The sequence below is a fragment of the Cyrtonyx montezumae genome, unplaced genomic scaffold (assembly GCF_038088225.1).
Source record: "Cyrtonyx montezumae isolate F1298 unplaced genomic scaffold, pur_monq_1.0 scaffold_8, whole genome shotgun sequence".
Taxonomy (NCBI): Eukaryota; Metazoa; Chordata; class Aves; order Galliformes; family Odontophoridae; genus Cyrtonyx; species Cyrtonyx montezumae.
In genome coordinates this window covers 28,924,032-28,947,585 of record NW_027072089.1, presented here as the reverse complement: position 1 = coordinate 28,947,585, position 23,554 = coordinate 28,924,032, and the positions used below count along the sequence as shown (strand labels likewise).

General features: G+C 38.1%; 1 protein-coding gene across 2 annotated transcripts in view; it reads left to right on the top strand.

Annotated features, from left to right (window-relative positions):
- Positions 1 to 7,924: 7,924 nt before the first annotated feature.
- The window catches only part of CRISPLD1 (cysteine rich secretory protein LCCL domain containing 1), a 33,407-nt gene continuing 17,777 nt past the window's right edge, over positions 7,925 to 23,554 (top strand). Inside the window, exon 1 of one of the 2 annotated variants that reach the window (XM_065752411.1) lies at positions 7,925 to 8,242. In XM_065752411.1, the coding sequence (XP_065608483.1) occupies positions 7,985 to 8,242 (258 nt within the window). In that variant the 5' untranslated portion in view covers positions 7,925 to 7,984. The remainder of the gene's footprint in view (positions 8,243 to 23,554) is intronic. The other variant, XM_065752412.1, reaches the window with a different exon arrangement.

Genomic DNA, 23,554 nt, shown 5'->3' with positions numbered 1-23,554 from the left:
ATTATTTCCGTGAGAAAGGAACTGTTCTTCATTTCAGCACTTTTTCTTTTTGGTCAATAATATACTTTCTGAAGAAAAAATCAGTAGATGTATAATTAGGAAAATGTTTCACAATTAGAACAATTTCCTGTATTATTCTTCTAAAACATACCTTTACAAAAATTTAAATAATGAAATTTTTTTGTTTGTTTTTAATGATAGCTTGCCTTCCTCTTATTCCATCTCCCCAGTGCCTTTTAGCTCTGACATTAGGAAGCATTTCTTTATTGTGTGGATAGTGGAGCACTGGCACAGGTTGCCCAGAGAGGCTGTGGGGTCTCCTCCTTGGAGATATCCAGAAGCTGCTTGGACATGGCCCTAGGCACTCTGCTCTGAGCATCCATGCTTCAGCAGGGAGGAGTTGGGGTAAATGTCTCCAGAGCTCCTGACAACCTCAACCATTCTGTGATCCTGTGGTTCGGTGATTTCTCCATTGGTTGAAGACTTCTTTGGATTTCATACTAGTTGCAGAATGTTAATAGATGATAAATGTTATTGTTGATCTTGAACAAAATAAAGCTGAAAAAGTTAGCTGTACTTAATCTCAATTATAAACAAAGTAGAAGCTCCCCTAAGTAGAAATAATTGATTCCAATCATTGTGAATAGCCAAAAAGGAATGTTTTTCAAAATAATGCCACAACACAATCTTATTTCTGTCCTCATGCAATCATTGCATTCCAATCTTAAATTGAATCCTTTTAAACTGGTAACATAAAAGTAAAATGTTCATGTTACCTGTTTCTAACTTATAAAAAATTGTGTTCAAATAATTGTTCTTTTATTTTATGTATCTTTAAAATGCAATAGAAATTTGATTTTTTCATTTTCTTTCACAGACAACTGTGATTATTTTTCAGTCACTTAGGAGAAATAGCCAGTGAAGACAGTACAGAAAAATATTCTTGCCAATTTTGCTCTCCATCATAGTGATGGAGATAATCCATGATAAAAGCTATGGTTCTTTTCCCAAAAGCAAATATAATTGAAGCGTTATGAATGTCGTTGTTAAGTGCTGATCTTTTAAATATTTTTCAGGCTCCTCTGAGAGACAGTGGGGAACCATGATCTTTGTGAATTCTGATGGTGAACTACCAAACAGCATGTGGCAAAAACTGTACTAAACAGTGCATAGTAAAGCCTGTTCATAAAAGGAAATGTTTCGCAGTGCTACCTTGTATAATGGAGAGCACTCAGGCATTTGTGTAAATTTCTGATAGATTATGTGGGATGTTTACGCATTTTTTTACCTTGGGAAATCTGGCCACAGGAAAGCTATGTTGCATTGTTTTTTTGTTGAGTTCTGCCTCTCAGTCACCATTAAAGCTGTCCTCAATGATGGATTTGGGTGAGGCATTTTCAGTTGAAGGAAACCAGTTATCAAAAAATATTGCAACATTAAAATAATTTTGTTTTGGTTAAGAGGTTCCCACCACACCTCCCTTTACTTCTTTCACTGTCTTTTCCTTTTGTGACTTTTTTTTAAACCTGCTCAGGAAAAAAAATTCAAAACCTCTAGAGGAAGTTTGGACAAAAGCTAAAAGCCAGGATTTGACCACACTCTCTGCATTTTAATCACCAACTTACAGTTAAATATACTTCATTTTTCTTTTCCTATCTTCATCTATATTTACTTGTAAAATTAAACACTACCACCAAAAGCAAAATCATATCAGATCACTCAAAATCACGGTGGGCTTATTCTGACAAAGGAGCACTCGAGCCCACTCTGCATCAAGCAGATATTGAAATGTAACAATTGCTCTCCTAACTTACAGATTTGTCTGCTAAGAAGTCTCCTGCTTTGCCATTTTTATGGAAGCTGGAGGCAGTTACCACAAGATGAAACTAAGAAGGCACAGAATCCAATGGGGCAGGCCTGATTTGAAATAGCAGCATTTTTGTACATGTGACACTGCAGTGTCAAGTAGTAAACCAGGTGGCATATTAACCAAAGATGTTAAAAATCAAAAGAAAGATAGTCTGGGTTTTGAGTTTTCCTTCTGTTTTTATGTAAAAGCCCAGATTTAATAATCTAGATTTGCTAAGTATGCATTATATGTAGTAGAGTCTGCTTTGCTTTCTTACTTACTTGGTGGTGCCCCTTTTTCTTTATCTAATTATCCACAATTGAGAACCCTGCATATGTTATCTATTAGGAAAACATTGATGATGAAGTAAAATATCCCTCATCCAATTCTTTTTTTATTTACAGAGATTGTTGGAAAGGCTCAAACAGCAGAAGGTACTCTTCCCTTCAAAACTGAAAGCATTTTAGCCAGAGTTTGTGCTAAAAATATTCCCTTCCAAGATTTTTTCAGTGCCATATTCCTGTTGCTCATCCAGCATGTATCTGGTGCACCATTGTGATTTTTTTCAGTTTTTTTGTTTTGTTTTGTTTTTATGTTTAAGCATCAGCAATTTAGAAAACTGTTATTCATGCAGTTTGCATGTAGTCTTGTCTGCATGTGCCTCTGGGAAGGGAAGATGGTTAGTTTTAGTTTCAGGAGATGTAATGGTGCCTAATTGATTGTTTTAACAATTTTAAATTATGGATGGTAGTTATACCCACAGTGTCAGAGATTTAAATCAATCCAGATTAAAGCAAAGGGAAAAGATTATCTCCCCGAAGATGATCAAGACAACGGATTCAGGCAATTGCATTTATGTGCAAACAAAATTAGTGGATAGACCAAAATCCCATTTTTCAAAGTCACAACACTTTTATGTGGTCACAAATCATAGAGCCATAAATCAAATACACAGGGCACGGTCACAGAGTGTAAAGGGTTTATTCACTTACTGATAAATTAACCGAACTGAAAAAAAACCAACCAAAAAACAAAACAAAACAAACAAAAAAAAGCACAAACAAAAATCAAACAAACAAACAAACAAACAAAAATTCAATGAGAACGTTCTCTTTCTGTATTATTTATTTAATTCATTTAAAAACCTGCATGATAACATTATAAAGTATTCAATTCGACAAAGACCAAATATGAACAAGTGCTTTCTGAAAAGTGTGATGAACACTGAGAATGAAAGATATTTTATGTTTTATATAACAAGTTCAGCAAGTGTCCAGTGCTAATGTACAAGGACAACTACTGAACTTCCCAGCGACTGCATGGAACTCCATAAATATCATCATTCCCTCAGATTAGATTTTTTCAGTTTCTTGGATATGATAATATCCACAATCAGCTATAACTATTAACTTTTTCTGCTGCTTTCTAATGATGTACCACTTGTACCTTTATAAAGAATAAATGGTTTGGTATGGGTGATGTAGACGTAAGATAAGGAAATGCAAGGCATATATGGAACTGAACCTGGTGAGGGATATGAAAAATAGCAAGAAGGGATTCTATGGGTACATTGGTTAGAAGAGAAAGGTCAAGGAGTGTGTACTCCCTCTGAACGGAGAACTGGAGCCAATAGACATGAAGGCTGAGGTACTCAGCAAGTTCTCTGCCTCAGTCTTCATTGGCAGTCAGTCCCATGTCTCTCAAGTAGCTGAACCTGTAGGTGGAATAAGAGGGAGCAAATCCTTCCCACTGCAAGCAAAGAGCAAGTCTGAGACCACCTGTTAAGACTGGATGTGCACAAGTCTATGGGCCCTATAGTCCATTGCCATGCATCTCAAGCCCTGGAAGTAGCTGGCTGATGAAGGGCCAAGTTGTGGCTGTCAAGTGAAGTTCTTGGAGACTGGAAGAAAGGGAAACATCGCTCTTATTTTTAAGAAGGCCTGGGGAGCTACAGGCCACTGAGCCTCATGTCTGTGCCACAGAAGACTGTGGAACAGATCCTCTTGGAAGACATGTTAAGGCACATGCAAAGCATGGAGGTGATTCAATACAGCCAGCAAAACTTCATGAAGATCATACCTGACCAATCATGTGGCTTTCTACAATGGAGTGACAGCATCAGTAGACAGATGACTCATATTGTCTACCTGGACATTTAAAAAGCCTACGATAAGGTCCCACACCAAAATCTTATCTCTAAGTTGCAGTTATATGAATTCGAAGGGCAGACTGTTTGATGGATAAGGAATAGGTTAGATGGTCACAGTATTTAATAGGAGCTTATGTATGAAATGGAGACTGGCTTTATACATGTTCAGATAGTGATAGGACAGGGGTGACCAGTTTTAAAATAAAGGAGGGGAGATCTAGGTGTTAGGAAGAAATTCTTTACTCAGCAGATGATGAGACATTGGAGAAGTAAGAAGTTGCCCAGAGAAGTTGTGAAAGCCCCATCCCCAGAGGCATATAAGGTCAGGTTGAATGGGGCCACCTGATTTAGCACATAGCAATCCTGTCCACAGCAGGAGGGTTGGAACCAGAATAGTAGAATCCTTAGAGATGGAAGGGACCTGTAAAGGTCTAATCCAACTCCCCTGCAATAAACAGGGACAAGCACAGCTAAATCAGGTTGCCCAGGGCATGATCCAGCCTCACCTTGAAAGTCTCCGTGGATGGAGCACAACTACACCTCAGGGCAACCTGTTCCAGTGTCTCACTATCCTCACTGTAAAAGGCTTTTTCCTTATACCCAACCTAAATCTAACCTCTTTGAGCTTGGAACCATTTTCCCTTGCTCTATCACAACAGACCCTGCTAAAGAACCTGTCCACTTCTTTCCTGTAGCTCCCCTTTAGATACTGAAAGGCTGCTATCAGGTCATCTTGGAGCCTTCTCTTCTCCAGGCTGAACAGCCCCAGTTCTTTCAGTCTGTCCTCGTAGGAAACGTGTTCCACCCCTTTGGTCATTTTTGTGGCCCTCCTCTGGACACACTCCAACAGCTCCATGTCTGTCCTGTACTAAGGACTCCACATCTGGATGTAGTAGTACAGGTGAGGCCTCATCAGCACAGACTAGAGGGGCAGAATCACCTTCCTCAACCTGCTGGCCACGCTCCTTTGGATTAGCTGACCTTTAAGACCCCTACAATTCTGTGATCACTTCCAACCCCAAGACTTCGTCTCTGAATGTCTTTGTAACTACATCAAACAAGATGACTCTTTCAAGTTCTAATTTTTTTTTCTTCCCCTTTATTCATACTCATTTGGATGAACAGGCTACTTACTAGTCATGCTTGTTCTTCTCTATAAATAATGACAGATGTCACAGAATAATTGAATTGATGGTTGGACTAGATGATCTTGTAGGTCCTTTCCAACCTAATGAACCTATGAATTATACCATACCTTAAGTTGAAAGGGACCCACAAGGTCATCAAGTCCAACTCCTGGCTCCACACAGGACCACCCAAAATCCAAACCCTATGTCTGAGAGCATTGTCCAAATGCTCCTTGAACTCTGGCAGACTTGGTGCCATGACCGCTGCCCTGCAGAGCATGTTCCAGTACCTGACCGTCTTCTTGTGAAGTACCTTTTCCTAAAACCCATCTGATCCTTGCCTTGTGCAGCTTAGTGCTGTTCCCTAAGGTCCTCTTGCTGTCACCAGGTAGAAAAACCCCTTGTGAGGAAGCTATGAGCCACCTTTGACTCTTTTTCTCTGCTGAAAAAAAAACAACAGTGACTTTACAGATACATCTTGACATCTTGCACCATCTTTGTAGCCATCCTTTGGATGCTCTCTAGTAGTTTTCTATCCTTCTTATATTGTGGAACACAAAACTGCACACAATGCTCAAGGTGAGGCTGCATCAGTGCAGAGCAGTGGGACATTCCTGACCCTTGATCAGCTGGCAGTGTTAAGGTATCCTGGAGCATAAATCTTGAAAATATCTTGCATGTAATTTGTGTATCCAATGCAGTGTGGAATATTAACTCAGATGACATTGCTATGAAAATGATACTTGGATGCAGAAGTCCCTATATCTGCTCAGAAAAAATAATAATAATAATAAAGATCAACCAATATAGAGCATAATTACATATTACATATTGTGGTGCATAAGTAGCAGAGTAACCATGGCAGCTTGTAAGACAGGTGACACTCAAAGTTTTTAAGGAAATTATAACTAAGAGGGAGAAAGAGAGGGTTCAGTAAGAAGCAGTGTGTTCCTTGCACAGCATTGTTTCTCTTGGGCCCAAGAAATTTGGAAGCATTTATGGAGCCGGCCTGAAGCCAGCTGGATTCTGATGAATTTTAACCTCAGCCTCTCAATAGCTGAAAACGAAAATACAGAAAACCTTTGCAAGCTGGTACAGCAGTCCTGTGAAGACTGGAAGCTGGTCAATCCCACTGTTAGCTTAGTGCAACAAATTATACTAAATAAGTAAACCATTGTCTCTAGTGGCTTGGATAAAAAATAATAACAGGGCTATAGGACTTTGATGTAAATATAATGCAAAACGGCACCTCTTATACACAGTTTTGCTGGAAAAATAAGTTGCCACAAGCTTTTCCATTCTATTTTGTGAAGCAAAGCCTGGTAGTGCAGTGGGTCTGAACCCACAATTCAAAATTCCTGCCCTGATACCTCTTGCTGCATTCACACGGCCTGTGCTTTTGACAGCTGAACACCCAGCTTTTTGGCTTTGCTGAAGCCATCCAACCGCTCAGCATCCTCTCGCCAGCTGCCCACGGATGGAGGTGGCAAGGGAGCAGGGCCCCTTCTCGACCTTTTCTGAGCCACGACTTTGGCTGGAACAAGGCAGAGGCAGAGATCGCGACCGCCCAGGTGCGGGGATCGGGGGGAGGCGGCGGGGCCCGGAGCCCGGAGCCCGGAGTCCGGAGCCCGGATCGCGGCCCGCCCCGCGGGGTGCCGGGAGGGGTGGCCGCCTCACGTCACCACCGCCCGCGATAAATGCCCGGCGAGGCGGGAGTCTGGAGGAAAGAAGCGTGGAGCTCCCAGGGGCGGCAGCGAGCAAGCCGGTACGACTTGTTCGCAACCCAGCAACCACCGCTGGGGCGAGGCCGTGCCCGGGGCCCCCTTCCCAGCCCCCCCGAGCCCGGAGCGGGCCTGGCGAGGCGGTGGGCAGCGGAGCAAAGCTGGCTTTGGAGAGAGGAGGCAGCCGCCGGAGGGTAAGGGCAGCATCCAGCCCGGGGGCGGAGGCTCCATCCAGGGGGGGGTGCACTCCCCGCGGGCCTCAGGGCCGGGCCGGGACGCGGCTCCGTGGTGGCCGCTCTGTGCTGGGAGAGCCCCGCGCTGCTCCTCCGCCTCTTTTTGTTGTGCTCCCAGCGGCGGGTCGGGCTCGGGCAGTGGCGGGATTCACGCTTTTTTTTCCCCCTAGGGGGTGGGAGGCACCGTGGCTTTCCTCCCCGCGTCGCTCAGTCACGTAACAGACATCGTTGGCATGCTGCGTTCTTGATGCAGGAGTACTTTTTCAAGTGTTGTCCGTGCTTTTTTGTTGTTGTTGTTTGATGAATGGGGTAACCCCCAGCTCTCCCCGTTTTCTTGCCAGATCTGAGTAACTTCAGTTCTATTAGGTATTAGGAAATCGTAAAATTAAAGCTTTCATTGCAGTCAGGTTTTGAAATGCATCAAGAAGGGATATTTTATATACACTCCATTGTGTTTCTCACTTCACATTTTGACATTGAATGCTTTTTGTTTATAAATTCCAGTACTAGGAGTCTTATCTACAGCTAATCTACATAGATGTCTGGCTTCTGTTAAGTAGTTACAGAAAGCATGCTTTCTTGTGTGCAGACACTTGAATATTTGCATCCATATGAAAGAATTTAGACAACTGAAGTTCATACGGTTGAAGATAAGCAATCTTTCCAAACAGCAGTTTGTATTTATTAGTGTAAATAAGGTGGCATTCTGGCTTCTCCCTCTAAATCAACAGTGGCCAACTCTGTACACACTACAGTTTGACTTTTTTTTTTGCTTAATGAATTCATACAGACCGGTGCTTCAACATCCAAATTACATTACTCTCTCTTATGCATTTGCAGCCAACAGACCTGGAAAAAAGACTTTGTCTTGGAGCTAACTCCTGAGCATTCTGAGATCCTTCATCATGAAGTATGTAGTGCAGGAATGGCTCAGAGTAACTACCTTGCTATTCATAGCTCAAGCAGTTTCTGCAATGGTTCTACCCAATGCCACGCTCTTAGAGGAACTTTTGGAAAAATACATGGATGAAGATGGTGAGTGGTGGATCGCCAAGCAGAGAGGGAAAAGGGCTATCACAGACAGTGATATGCAAAGTATCTTGGATCTTCATAATAAATTACGGGGTCAGGTGTATCCACCAGCTTCCAATATGGAATATATGGTAAGGAAAAACTGATAGCCACATGCAGAAAGAAATGTTCTTAGAATAGATGCTCTCTAAAGCAGCATTCTTTCAGTCTTAGCTTGCCTAATTTCTTCTAAAGAGTGCTTATTTCTGTCTCTCTCTCTTTTTATTTTAATATATATATATTACTTTGTACAGGGGTGAACTTTGAGATAAAAATGCTTGTGTATGGATCATTTTGTATTCTATTGACATTAATAGGTTTAATCTCTCATAGCTCTCCTAAATTTAAGAGGCAATTGGAAAAAGGGGCCAATTTCCAAAATAGCATTGTTCACGATAGTTGACTGTGGCGTATGAAGTTACCATCTGAGAAGAGCAGTGAACTGTGATGCTTCAAAATAACGTGAATTTTCTCCCATGCTTCTAGGTTGGATGCAATTTTCAAGCAAAAAGAGGCTCCTATAAAGTCTTGTTTGAGTTGGCATGTGCTGGAGTTCTGTATGTTCCTATGTTCAACAGATTAATAGCGTAATACATTATTTCTGTATTTTATTCTGTATTCTGTAAAATATACAAACATATACAGACTTCTGTATTTTGGTTTGTTTGTAGATTTAGATCTCCTATTTTTTTGAACTTCAATTTCATGCTGTAGTTCAATGCTATCTATTTCCCTCCTCACTGATGAGATGAAACCAGTTTATTAAAGCTTTTGACAAGAATGGGTACATTTTTTTCTGTATTCAGAAATGCTCAAATCTTACTCCTGTATCCACAGTGTTTATTATTTATCTGACCCTTCATCATATGATGTGTTGCTATACACAGATTTGTTAACACTAAACACTACACCAAATATAACACTTTTCTTTGTGTGGATAGTGTTAGCACATCTCAAGACTTAAATATCTTTCCCAGCTTGGAGTGATGTCTCAGCTTGGCAATGTAATTGCCAGGAACTTAGAATGTATGCATTGTGGAGAAACCACGTTTGCTTAAGTCATCAATAAAGGTAGTTTATCTTGAATTTACTATATGAATTTTATTATATTAGGCTAAGAGCATTCAAAGAATTAGTTGCTACATTCTATCTCCAAGCAAAAAGAAGATAATATTTAACCCTTTCAGTTACAATTGTCTGTACATATCCTTAAATATTTTGTTGTTTTTTTTCATACTTTTCAGTAATGTGCATTAACTTTTTTTTCATCCTTAAAAATGCAGATTGATTTTTTTTTTCATTTTTTCATTTTTTTCTTTTTTTCTGGGAAACTTAAGAACAAGCTGTCTGACCTTTCTTTAAAATGACAGTAGAAAAAACTATTAAATTACTGGTTGATCAGAGGAATGGAGATGTGTTCAGGGGAAAGAAGCTATGAAAAGGGCTTGGAAGGAGGCTGGGAAGATATTGAGGAGTTACTAGCATTTAGGAAAAGAGTGTTTAATGAGCACCTGTAGTTAGGAGAAGAGCTGGGTCCTTCAGGGTGGAGAAAAACTGGGAAATCAGAGTTTAGGGGATGAGTTTTAGAGCACTGCTAAGAGGCTACTTGGAAAGGCTATGTCTGGGATTGTTTGGGAAGGGAGTTTGTAGCTGGAGGAAGCAAGTGGAAGCAAAGACAGTGAACCAAGAGGATGGTTTAGGAAGAAGCAGATCTACTGCTTGAGCTGAAGATAGTGACTGAATTTGAATGGTGGAAGATACATTTCATGATACAGTTAGTGACTGTGATTGTCTACTTCGTTTTCTATACAAGATGTCATAAAGGCTGTTCTGTTGCTTAATAGCTCAAGAAATTGAGTACAGAATTGCAAATGAGATGGGTAGCCACAGTCTGAGCAGTAAGTAGCAGCAGCTCATCAAGGAAGCTTGATTTGTCATTTAAGAGGGCAAAACAACAAACAAAAATTTGGAAAGCCTAATGTCCAGTCATTTTTTCAGAGTATATATGCAAGAGATTAACTGTAGAGGCAAAGTCAATTCTGTCATAACTTATGACAGATACTATAGCTGCATAATTATTAGTGCTGTTTTCTTATCCACAATCAAATGTAGACATATACATATTGTTACCTTAATTACAATTAATTAATTGTTACACTTTGCTTTTCCAGACTAAGGTATGTGCAAATGCTGCCTTTCCAGACAAAGAGATAAGCACTCTTAGATCTGGTTTCTCAAGGTTTTGTGACCTCTGGGTCAGTTCTGTGAATCACAGAAAGATCAAAGAGCAAAGTATGTTTGGAATTATAACTGTATTTGGTTACTTTTTTTTAATACAGCATGGATGTTGTTGGGTTTCTAAAAATAAAAACCAGAGATCTTTGCAGTATGATTAAGATATGCCTGTACCTTGCTTGCCATACCTAGCCATATCTTTGAGAGAGCTGCAGGTCCAATGCTGTGGTTTTTTGAGTTGTGCAGAGGAGAAAATTTTTTTACACTTTGTATTTTCCAGTACACTATCAGCACGTAGATGATACAGCATGATGACAAAAAAGAATATACCATGACATAACGTTCCATGTCATGCAGCTTATTGCAGTTTTGATATAGCCTTTGTGACAGGGACATGGGGTGATACAACATAGTATGTGTATGGTGGTATTCTAGTACAGACTTCTGTAGCTCATTGGCATGGCATTGATTTCCCTTGTATTTGACGGTGGACTTCAGCATGTAAGATCTTGATTTCATTAAGAAAAAAAAAAGATTGACTTACTGGTTTTCTGTGCAGCTGTAAACTTTACCCTTTTGTTTACCCTTTTGCCTTGTAAAAGAAGAAGGGTATGAGATTATAACAGTTCAGTGACCTGAAGTTACTAACAGCAGTGAAGTTTAGTGGCTATGTGTAATAAACAGAACATTCTCATGGTTGTCTGGCTGAACTAACCGGATGAAAAGTTCATCTTCCCAAGTAATTGGCTCTAGTGGTGAGCAGTGGGGATTCCTAGGGTAAGAGGATAAGAGTAGAGTATGGAAACAGAAAATTCTGCAGTGGAAACTTCCAGCTTCAAGCAAACAGCAACTTAGGGACTTCCTAAACCTGCACTTTTATTTTATTTTATTTTTCTCCCAGTAGTTCCAGAAGGAACTTTTTTTAATGTGAATCTAAATGTGAATCTAAATGCTTGAGTCCGTGTATGTATTTGTGATAACATGTTGCAGAGCTGTCTACATAATTAAATGCTATGTGAGCTGTTACTATGGTTATGTTTTTCCTTTAAACTGGACCTTTTATTTCTTTATCTCATGTCTTTATCTCATTACAGCTTTTTTTTTTTTCTTCAGTTTTTTAAGGACTTAGTGAGAGACTTTACAAAAAGACTCTACTATACTTTTTCATATCTTTATGCTTTCGAAGAAGTGTGATAGATTTGGGAGTAGCATATATTATCTAGGTATTTATTTTACGACTTATCCTATCAAGTCATCCAAGCAGAAGTCAGTTTCTGGTCTGTAGTTTCTCATACTCCATTGGAAGCATTTGAAAATATTAGCACTCATATACTGTCTTTTGATAGGCCATTTTGTACACTACACAGTAATTCAGCAGTTTCACAATTAAGTTCTTCCATATTTTTGAATCATACTATCCAGGCCTTGCAACTTGAAGTGTTAGAGTTATCAATTACCTTTTTTTTTTTTTTCTTTCTTTCTTTTTTTTTTTTCCCTGCTTAATTCTGATGTAGGTGCAACTTCTGTCTGTTTCTCTGTATAGAATGTTTCTGGTGGGAAGACCTGCCTGAGCTCCTTTGTAGGGAAAAGCAGTCTAACACATTCAGTTAGCTCCTCTGCAGTGGCCTTATGATTACTTATGAACTTATGATTACTGCATGTTAGATCATTCTTTCCTAGAGCTCTTCCTTTAGCACTGAGATGTTTTGAATTGTCAACATTGCAACTTGATAGTTGAAAAAAAAAGTCTTAATTGGGGTTATGATGAATGGCTTGTTATGAAAATATATGGCAAGTCCATACTCTATGGATGTTTGTTCTGTTGTGTACAGTTAACAAGTAATTCCTAATACAGAAAGGAGTAAGGACCTTTGTTCTTCACGATGTGTGCAAGGATTAACAGCACTAAGGGAGCAGTTAAGGATGACGCTTCCATGCTAATGTTCCAAGGCACCCGAGCTGAAATTAGATGATGCTTTCAACATTTCCAGTCCCAATCCATTGGCCCAGTATGGCCTTCTCATCAGTCAGTTGTGGTAACTGTGGAAAAGATGTCTGTGGTAGTACAGGGAACTGAAGCAAACTTACGATGGTAGTCATGAGCCTGACCAGAACAGTGTCCTAGTGAAGCTTTTCTGCTCTGAAGCTGGTCTGGTGCACCTCCCAGTTCCTGTTCTGTGCTTTGCTGTCTGTTACTGCCCAGCCTCCCTTGGCACAGGCATACTTTTTAAGACAAAAATGGAAAATGCCATAATTTCTCATACACTTGCCAGTGTATGCAATAGCCTTGGAATATATAAGGCAACACATTTTTTTCTGTCCTTATTTGGTAAATTGACTTTAGACAGACTTCTGCACTCTCCTGTCATCAGTATTGTACAAGAGACTGTTAGCCAATCAGTATACTGGTTTTTCCTTTGAAACTGGATTGACATGAAAAGCCTTATTGTACCTTCAATTAGTTAGACACACATTGTTAATAAATCATTACTAAATTGTAAAGTGTTAATAAAACTTGAAAAACATATTTAGGTATCATAATCTTATTGCTTCTCTACCACCTAATCGTACTTAAATATATATATATATTTGTTTTTTGTGTATCTCACAGACTAAATTAATGAAATAGTCTTTTTGGTTAATTTCAGTGTCAGCATTGTACCTTAATACATTTGAACATATCCATGAAAACTGAGATTAGCACTTGAAAAGTAGTCATTGTAAGATGGATAAAGGATCTTGTTAATTCCTTTATATTTTAAACAGCTACACTCCACAAACTGGGACCCACCATGAATAAAATTTAAAGAAGAATTTTTTGAGTTCTGAATTTGCAATGCATTCTGTTTAAAACCTTTCTTTTAGTATTCAGTCATTTATTTCATATAAATATGAAATATTTAATAAATATTGTTTTCCCAAGTGAATAAGCTGAATAGCTCATGTGAGATCTTCATTTCTTGTATGTTCCTTTTTTGTACTGAAAAGTGTTGAGCTTCTTAGGTTAGTAAACAGTGAAGTATTTCAATCTGGTGTTTCTTGGCACTAGTGAAACACTGCAGTTTTTTAATTAAAGTAATGGGGAACATCAATGTTTTCTAGGCAAGGAAGTCTTTTCTCATGGAACTATTTTTAGTCTTCTGTCCGGATCCTGCCATTACCTGTTAGAGATGTCCTCAGAAAGCCCCTGTCTTGCTTCTAAGTTTTATTTTTCCTGCAAAAAATAAAACTCTTGTAAGAGTACTTTTTCCAAAAGTTCATAATAGTGTATTTATTTGGTATAGCTTCATGATTCTTAAGGGTAGTCATGTATATGCATCTGATAGCAATACTGCATCCATATTTTGTTCATGAGTAAACATGAAATATACTTAGTTTGTTCTGATACATTTCCTCAGAAGGTCTAATCTTTCTGAAAACTATGTTAGAGTTGTGTTGCAAGTGCTGATACTGTATCTTTCCTTTCAAAACTGTCTTCTGACTGACTACTAGCTTCCACTGGGCCTCATTCTGGGGTCCTGAGAACTTGCAACATGATTTCAGTAACTTCATGTAGACTTCAGAAGAAGAAAATGATGAATGACAGTAAATATTTTTAATTTGGATTTTTCTTCATTTTCCTCAAGGAAATGCCTGCTGTTTTTAAAAACAGATGATTAGACTTTGGATCAGGTGAACCCACTAGTACTGAGAGCTCTGGCATGAATAGTAGAAAAACGTTTTCATGTCATCACAATGGATAATTTCAATTCCTGTTCTGATAGAGATTGAAATAATTTCAGCAATTTTATGGTACTTTGTATAATGATCTGTATAAATCTGGATCTAGCAGGTTTCTTCATGTTTATCCGCTCTCAACTGAGATTTTCATTCTATCACCTACGTAGCTATAGAACTGAAATATGCTCAAGAGTCAGTCTCAGTGCTTCAATGTGTGGCAAACTGAAATAACATTAAGAAGCTTAGAGGCTTTGCAGTAGATGTGATGAAATTTTATTTGCTGAATGACAGTCTCCTGTTAAAATGACTAGACATTACTGATAAAAATCTTATATGTCTCAATTTAATTTGTCTTGTCCATTTTGCAGAAAGTCTGTGTTGCTTGGTTAAAAACAATTCCTGTTCCCTTCAAGCAGAAAACCTTTGTTTGTGGAATCCCTTAAATGTCCAGAGAGCACTGTAGTTGACAAAAAGAGAGCAGCCTTTTTCAGAGTGAACCTGTCTACTTTCCCTCTGGTTTTCCACTTTCCTGCTCCACTTCAAAGGTTGGTGGAAGTGCTTCAACAATTTGCCCATGCTCAGAGCTTACTGACACTGCATCAAAGAGCTCAGTGACATTGACTTACCCTCGTATTCTCTCTGGCTGTTTTAGCAGAGGATTGTGCAATCTGAAGTGGCCAAGAAAGAGAGTGGATAAGTCCATGTTATAACTTTTATTGATAGAATGCCAACAACAACTAAGCAACTCCAAGTAAAGAAACTGAAAGTGGAAAGTAGCAGAAAGGCTTACTGTGAGCCTTCCCATGATGAAAATAATTAGCAACAGAAAACAGATTTTGTTTATCTTTTATTTTGCTTTCAGAGAACTCCTTCTCTGCCCTCCCAAACAAAAAAAAAAATATTAATCAAGAGCTTAAATATAAAATAGACTAAACACAGTAAGAATCAGTGAGATTCATGAAAGCAACTCCATGTAGTCTTCCATCTTCATGACACCCTCTTTAGCATTTTTAACTGAGGGGAAAAAATGAAGGATATATTTATTTCTTAAATAAAGTCATTAAAAAGCTAGATATGTCTTCAGCCTGTTTTCTATAAAAGTAATCTTCAAGCTTAGATTTGGCATGAAGTAGAGTGACTATAATAGTCAAAAGGGTGTAATTCATCAAGAGGACTATCTTTTATCTGGCCAATTTTTACTTTATTATGAAGGAAGGTTGCATTAAATCCAGAATTTTGTTTGTTTCAAGAAAGTTTCAAGAAAATGATGCCTACTACGTAATGCAGTATATACATCCCCAGCACCTTGTTGGCTGCCTGAATGGTTAAATACTCTTCCTTTAAGATATATTTTCCAATTCCCTTTATTTAAATTTTATTTAAACATTTCTTTCAGTAGGGCCCTGTCACATATAATCATTGTGTGATCTCTGAAAGTAAGTTCAGTCCACTTTTGCTGTACTAATATCAAATTATGGTGGCTACCTTTTAAAAGCGAACATTCATTGTGACACATATTTGAGATACTGTGGCTAATTCCTGCTCAAAGTCCAGGAAATTCTGTAGCATCTGTTAAACTGCTGCATGAAAGCAATCAGTTACAGCTAGTTTGTAGTAGTAATAAGTACTAGGATTTGAGGCAAGGAGCTGTGCTGTGGTCAGTTTATAATTAGCTATGCATATTTATGAATACTGTTTGTAATGAATGTGCAATTCATGCTTTGGCAATGGACAAAATGCAGAAATCAAGATCGGTTTGCACATCTATGATCACTGTTGTTTCTTTTCCATTCGTGTCAGAATATAGAAGCAAATAGATGATTTTTTAGTCATCTTCTAATAGAAAGTCTTTATGCACTGCTTTTAAAAAGTAGCAAAGTAAATGTACTGTTTCAGAACACCTTGGAAACCTGACTATTCCAGCAAGGGTGTTTTTAACACTCTTAGAGTACACAGAAAATTAAATGTGATTAGTCATGTCTGCTCATTCCTATTCCTGGTTTTTACTTTTTGAACACATAAGCTCAAACTCATGAAACTGTAATAGAGAGATACTTCTAAATATTGGTGGGATTTATTCAGTGTTTGGGAACAATATTTTTGGCCTCATATTGCTTTCCTGTTTCCAGGCAAAAGCCGCAGTTTTCCTGCTCTTTGCTCTCTTCCAAAAGAGTAGCCGAAACCTCAAGATCTATTCAGGGATCTCTGCCCAGCTTAATGCTCTATGAACTCCTGTCTACCATGTGGTAGCATGTAAGGTTCTTACCTCTTTACTTCTAGACAGGATCTCTTCCTCCAACAGAAAATGGATGCCTAGCTTTCCTGCCTCTGGAAAGTTTGATGATTTTACCTATGCTTTCTCTTGTTTAAGGAGTATATCAGTAATTATTAGAATGGCCATTTGTATATTTTCAAGGAGAGTTGTCTGGTGTTTTGGTACTCATGGGGTCCTGTGCTCACTCTGCTATATACTATGCAAGTGACCTCAGGCTAGCCTAGAATTTGATATTTTTGGACTCAAATGACTGAAGGTAACTGTATCAGTTACATGCTAGTAAGTGTCTTTTCAGAGGTACTAATTATTGTCAGTTTTGATGGACTTCCCTCAGCAGCCTATGTATGGATGAAAATGCCTTCCCTCTCCTTAATTGAAAGTGAAACCAAGGGAAACTGACAGTATCCCTCAAGAAGAGATCATATTAGACCAATCTTTTATACATTTTTGACCTGGTAGTTAACTAGTGTAGTAGGTGTCAGATCTTTGACTCTGGAAAGGTTATAACATTCCCTACCAGACACAAGTTAAAGGTGACAGAAGCTTGGTGTTAAACAGGCAAGGGGTCAAAAAAGTTGGTACTGTCAGAGCGCTTCCCTTTTCAGTTAAGCATGACTTAGAGATGAGCAAGGAATGCACTTGAAAGCTGGAGATTGCAGTAACCTTAGCAGGTTGAGATTGTTTTAGAACTGTTTTAAAATTATCAGTACTTGACAAGTGGAGGTAATGTCCTGGAATGAATGTGATGAAATAAAGTAAATTTAACTGTAAGATGTAGAGTAAGTAGAGTATCAAGCAGGTGGAATGCAAGGAATAAGTAATAGGTAGTAATAGGTAGGAGTAACACCAGCCAGTCCATGAGTTGCAATGAGTTAGAAAATAATGAGGCAAAAATATGTGAGTGACTTCTTTGTGTGGAACTAGAGTGACCTTGTTTGAAATGTAATGTCCAGCTTTGGCTGTGTATTGGGAATGGCCTAGCCACTTCAGAGTGAATGAAAGAGATTAATGGGATTGATTATAAATGCAGAATGTATGATTTATGAAGAGGACTGAAGGAGATAAACAGCTGAGTTTGTTTAATCTGGGAAATAAATAAGGGTTGTTACAGAAAAGAGAGTGATTTCTTGGTTTGTTTTTTCATTAAAAAACAAAAACAAATCAACAACAACAACAAAACCAAAACAAAACAATAACAAGTAGCAGCTACCATTGTAGGGCAGGAGGTTTAGGTTGCATACCAAGAAAACGCTCTTTATTCTTACTGTACTAAAATTTGGTAGAAAAATGCAATAAATATTATTCAGAAGTTACCATTATTAGTTTTAATTACTAAAAAGTGGACAATACAATTCTGGTTCTTAAGTGGATTTCTTATTTGCACATGGCATTTCTTAATCAATATTTCATCTTTTTTTCTTTCATTTTTTTTTTTCTTTCTTAGTATCATTGGTCTTAAAGAATACAGTAAATAAATACCCATACTGTACTGTGGTATTTACTTTGCTACTCTCTCCCTAAATTTAGAACGTATACAGCAATGAAGTATTTATACTATGCCATGGTAAATGTTTACTTTCAGTGGTGCCCACTGTACTTACTTTTCCATCTTTACTCAGCTTAAATTTTAGCTCATTTTTTTCTTTCCATACAGTTACTTTCTATACAATTTCTTCTTTTTTCCTACACACATGAAAATCTCTCCAATTAAAATGTTATCACTGTTTGAACTACTGGGCTTCTCAGTTCTGATGCAACACCTGTTGCTGTAATTGGTGGACTCAGTCATGCTGCTCTGCCTTGTGTAGAGAATTTCCTTTTGATTTAACACTCACGTAATATAAATAGTGAGGTTTATCTCACCGGGTTTTTGTTGTCTGGTATAGATGTCTGCATTTGAGCCAAGCTCTTTTATAATTAGTGGAGAGAAATCAGCACACAGTTCTCAGTTAAAGATGAGTAGTTACAATTATCTCCTTCTGTAGATGCTTATTTGTTTGTGTAACTACAAAGTTAATTAAGATAGTTAGCTCAGATGCCTGTATCTACTTTAAGCCTGTTTAAATTCAAGGGAGGTTAATCCTATCCCATGTGATTGGTTTGGCTGTTGCTGAGTTGTACTGTAAGCTGCAGTATCCTCTCTGAAACACCTTTTCAATAAGCAGAGCATTGGTTCTGAGTAGCATATACTTGCTACTTGAACCCCATATTGGCAGTGGATAAATACCACAATTTGTAGTTCAGTCTGTGAAGTTAATCTGGTGTTAGTTTTGGTTTATTTTAATGTGATATGTTGTAAACTAGGAATATTTAGAAGATCTGCATTGCATGTGACATCACTCCTGCAAAGCCTATAAAACTTTCTTGAGAAAAATTGGCAACTGGAATTAGTAACTGCTCTCACCATTTAGTTTAAACAGTCAGCGTGGTGCTAGACTCAGTTAGTTTAGCATAAGGTTAGCAAAGCCCTAGGATTGTTACTGGCATACAATTTTAACAAAATATTGAGAAAGGCAGTGCATGTGTCAGCAAGTGTTATGTTACAACAGTGGGTTTTGTAAAGCAAAAGAATTGGTACTGGGGGCTTTACATTCATGCTGTTCACATTTCATGCTTTTCTATTTTGATCTGGGTCTTATCTGCTGGTATGGATTGAAAACCCATTAACAACTATGAAGCATTAGATGTACTCTTAGAATACAACCACAGCTCCTGGCATTTTCTGCAAGGAATCCAGTTTGTACCCCAAGAATGCTCTGTGATGTACACTTAAATGGGATTGATCAGGAGATTCATTTCAAAATCACATTCCTGATCTAAATTAAAATCCTCACATTGAAAAATCCTCATCTGGTCTGACTTCTGTCATGGTGTATGTGATGGTATTTAGAGTCTTAAAAAACGGGCAATGTTTCCTGTCTATTTCATGAATGGGAATGTTTTAGTAGATAAGTGTGAGTAATGTAGAAATGTTGAAAATAATCATGATACTTGGATTATATGCAAGTTATTTTCCAAATCTAGAAGAAGACAGTGAATAAACAACCCAACTGAGACAGTAAGGCTGAAGTATGTGGGCTGAGTGCTTTCTCCTCTAACTGAAAAGTTAATATGTACAGAGTCTGTAAGTTCAGCCAATGCCCTTGCTGTACACACCAGCTCTCATATGTTTAGGTATAGCAGTTTTACTCTGAGTACTTATCTGGATAGCAAAAACATCTAATCCTGCCATTTTGTCAATGGTAAACTATTCAGAATAGGTAATGAAATCAAGTCTAGAACATCACTAAACCTTCAACTAAGGGTTTTGTATATGGGGGAACATGCTTCCCAGCAATGATACCTGAAAAGTTTATATACTTTTTCTGTCACATATGTGGATACAAGAGTATCAGCTTATGCTAGTACCTTTCTACAAATAAATATATGTTCTTGTGAATGGCCAAGAGACTGTTTCCCAGCATTTGAGTTCTGTTTTGAATGTGCTTATTTCATTAGAAGAAAAGTTTGCTTGTCATAAGGACGCAGATTGCTTGTGAACTTAGTTATGTCTGTATGTCCTGGGGGCTTGTAGGAAGAGTAAATTTGGCAAGGTTAAAAGCTAGGAGATAGTCTTGATTAAATATAAAACAAAAACAAAAAAACAAAAAAGCACTTGCTTGAGGGAGTCTGCCTGGCAGGATGTTGTTCTTCAGTAGCAGCAATCTTTATATTACCTATGCCTGTTCTGTTGTTTTTCTTTTCATATTTCCAAATTATGATATCAACAATCGAATTGCAGTGAGCGTCTCTAAAATTATGATCAGCTATCACTAAAACCTATTCCAAATATTTCCATTCATTCAGTGAAACCCAAATAGCATGATTTGTTTCTCTAGAGAATTTTGTAGAGCTGGACTCACAAATCTTTCCATCACTTGGAACCAGACCAGTAGGCAGTAATTTCCTGTCCAGAATGTAAAGCAGAATGAAGGAACCTCATCCTTTGCCTTCAGAAGAACCTACCTGTCTGACATTGGTTGTAGCTGCAGTTATCAGGAATATGTATGTACCGAGTGTTCCGCTGAAAGTAATGCCTCCTATTTTTATATATTGTCATTTACAATGGTATTTGATAGAGCAGATTCTCATGTACTAAACACTATTTTTCAACACAGTCACCACCATTAGCAAGGCATTTTCACCAGCATGCAGACATGGTGGGCTCATGCAGACTCTAATTAATGTTGTCTGGAAGGATAATAGATGACTCTTTCTGTCAATAAACTATGATAGCTATATATGCACTTTATCCATGCCAGTTAATTTTTATGTCTGGCTTTAGAAATAAGGGATTTAGGTGTTAAAGGCTGAGAAACAAATGAATGAGTCCTTTCTTCTCTGGCACACTCAGAGAATTTCCTGAACAGCTGACTGTTCTGAAGTGACTTAATTCTGTAGTACACACATCAGGGAGAAAGTAAGACATGTGGAAATGTTTGTTGCAAAACTGAAATATATATGCAAGCTTTTTGATATGTGATTCATTCCACAGTGTCTCACAGTATTTTGAAGGTGGAGTTATTTGTTAATTGTTCATCCTACCATGTGTCTGAGTATGCAGTATAACTGAGAAATCCTTACATAGTACCAACTGATTGCTATCAGATTTATGATTATTTTCTCATAAAAAATTCTCATCACTTTTCATCAGAATTTTCACGTTTAAACTTAAAATCAAAATGTATGAAATGTGTTGAAATTCTATACTGTATTTTTATAAACTTTTCTTTTTATGCTTCTGTTTAAATTCTGATTTCTGACAGTTGCCATTAGATAAAGTCTCAGACATTTTACAATAGTACTATAACATGAATTTCTCAAGTTTTATATATTTTTTTCTTTTTCCAGTGTTATAAAAGTGTACCAAAGCTGTTTTTAAAGAACAGTTGATGACAGAATAAATGATGTAAAAATGTGTATATGTGTATAGATAATGTAAAAAGAAATAAGTTGATAACTACACTATGAGCCATAACTTAGAACCTCTTGCCCTTAATTGTATAAATTCCTGTCTGAGACAATCTCATGCACATATTCTTGGGAAGAATGGAGTTGCCTCCTTGGTTCACATACCATCTTTTTCTGTAGTCAGGATTAACTGCAACAGGCAAAAGTATTCAAGAAGCCCAAGCTCCTAATTGCTAGAATAGTTTGCATTATGCTTTCTGCAAAGAGCTTCACTGCAGCCCATGTTCTGCTTCAAAGATTATTTCCTTGCTGCAACTAAGGTTGCGGCCTGGAAATGGGAAAGCATGCCTATCTCTGGTTTGGCAAGCAGCCAGAAGTAACATTATTTTATGCTATGGCTAAAGGCAAGGAGCAGTTAAACTGCACAAGTCCAGGTAGATGACATCAGTTGCTCTTCTTTTATCCACTGATACTGTAACTCCGTTGTAAAAGGCCACAAGCTATGTTGTTTACCAGCAATAACCTCATCTTTAATTTCATGTAACTTAGAAGGGCCTTCAGGAGGATCTGCTCCATGATCTTGCCAGACATAGAAGTGAGACTGACTGGCCTGTAGCTCCCTGGATCTTCTTTTTTTCCCTTCATGAAAATTGAGATTGTTTACACTTTTCCAATCAGTGGGAACTTCAACAGATTACAGAACCTTTCAAATATGGAGGACAGTGGCTTGGAAACTTCATCTGGCAATTCCCTCAGAACTTGTGGTTGGATCTCTTTGGGTCCATGGACTTGTGCACCTTCGGGTTTTTTAGATGGTCTTGAACCTGGCATTCACTTGCAGCGGGCAGATCTTCCTTCTTCCAGTTCTTATCTTTGCTTTCTGCAACTTAGTGGTGTGGTTAGAGCCCTTGCTGGTGAAGACTGATGCAAAAACATCACTGAGCACCTCAGTGTTCTCCATGTCCCTCGTAACCACTTCTCCTGTTTCCTTTAGAAAGCCCATGTCTTCCATAGCCTTCCTTTAATCACTGATATAGATTTTTTTCTTGTTCCCTTTATGTCTCTGGGTAGATTTAATCCTGTGTGGGTTTTAGCTTTTCAAACCTGACATCTGTCTGCTTGGACAACTTTTTTGTAGTTCTCCTAGGTAACCCATTCCTGCTTCCATTCCTTATAGACTTTCTTTTTGGGCTTCTCTTCCCTCCAGGTCTTTATATCATGTCACCCTGCCAAGCAGTTCTCTGAAGAGTTCCAAGTCTGCAATCCTGAAGTTCAGAGTATCAAGTTTGCTGAACACTTTCTTTGATGCCCTAAGTATCTTATACTCCATCATTTTGTGGTCACTGCAGCCAAGGCTGCCCTTGAGCATCTTCTTACTCACCAGCCCCTCTTCATTGATGAGGACAAAGTCCAGCATAGCACCTTTTCTCATTGATTCATCCTGTACTGCTTGAAAGAGGAAGTTATTATCAACACTTTCCAGGAACCAATTTGATTGCTGGTGCTCTGCTGTGCTGTCCTTCCAGCAGATACTGGAGTGGTTAAAGTCCCCCATGTGGACCATGTTTTATGCACACAAAGCTGCTTTATTGGTTTATAGAGGGCCTCATCCTCTCAGTCTTCTAGGTTGGGTGTTGTATAGTGGACCACCACTATTATGTCTCCTTCTCCTGACTTCCTTTTAACCATAACCCATAAGCACTCTGTCAGCTCCTTGTGAACTTGTCGGAGGATGCTTTACAAGAGAATGTATTTTGGTGTTCTTAGGTTCACAGGAGTTGTAAGAAAATTTACCTGGTTTTGGAAATAGGAAGTTCCAAGAGTGTGAAGGTGCGCATATTTGGTTTAACTGAAGTCTCATTTACTCTAATTATGTATTTCAAGATCCATTTGATAAAACTATTCTTAAGTGCAATTCCTTGGGATATGTGTTAACTTTATATTTGGATTTATTCATATTCAGAACTAAATCTAAGTGATAAAAGATTTTTAACTGACTTAATGTTGTGCAGTATGTATGGGTACAAATTGAATGGCATTTATTTTAAAATGCTACAGTGTTGTAATTCTGTAGCAGAATAGCAAAACAATTGTACTACTGCTTATAAGAAAATTATATGTATGTGGAAGAAACGTGTTAATCTTTGTTTTTTTTTTTAACGATGTAGGAAGGACTGTTTGTAATAGTATGATGAGGAAAGGGAAAAGATTTATACAAACTCAT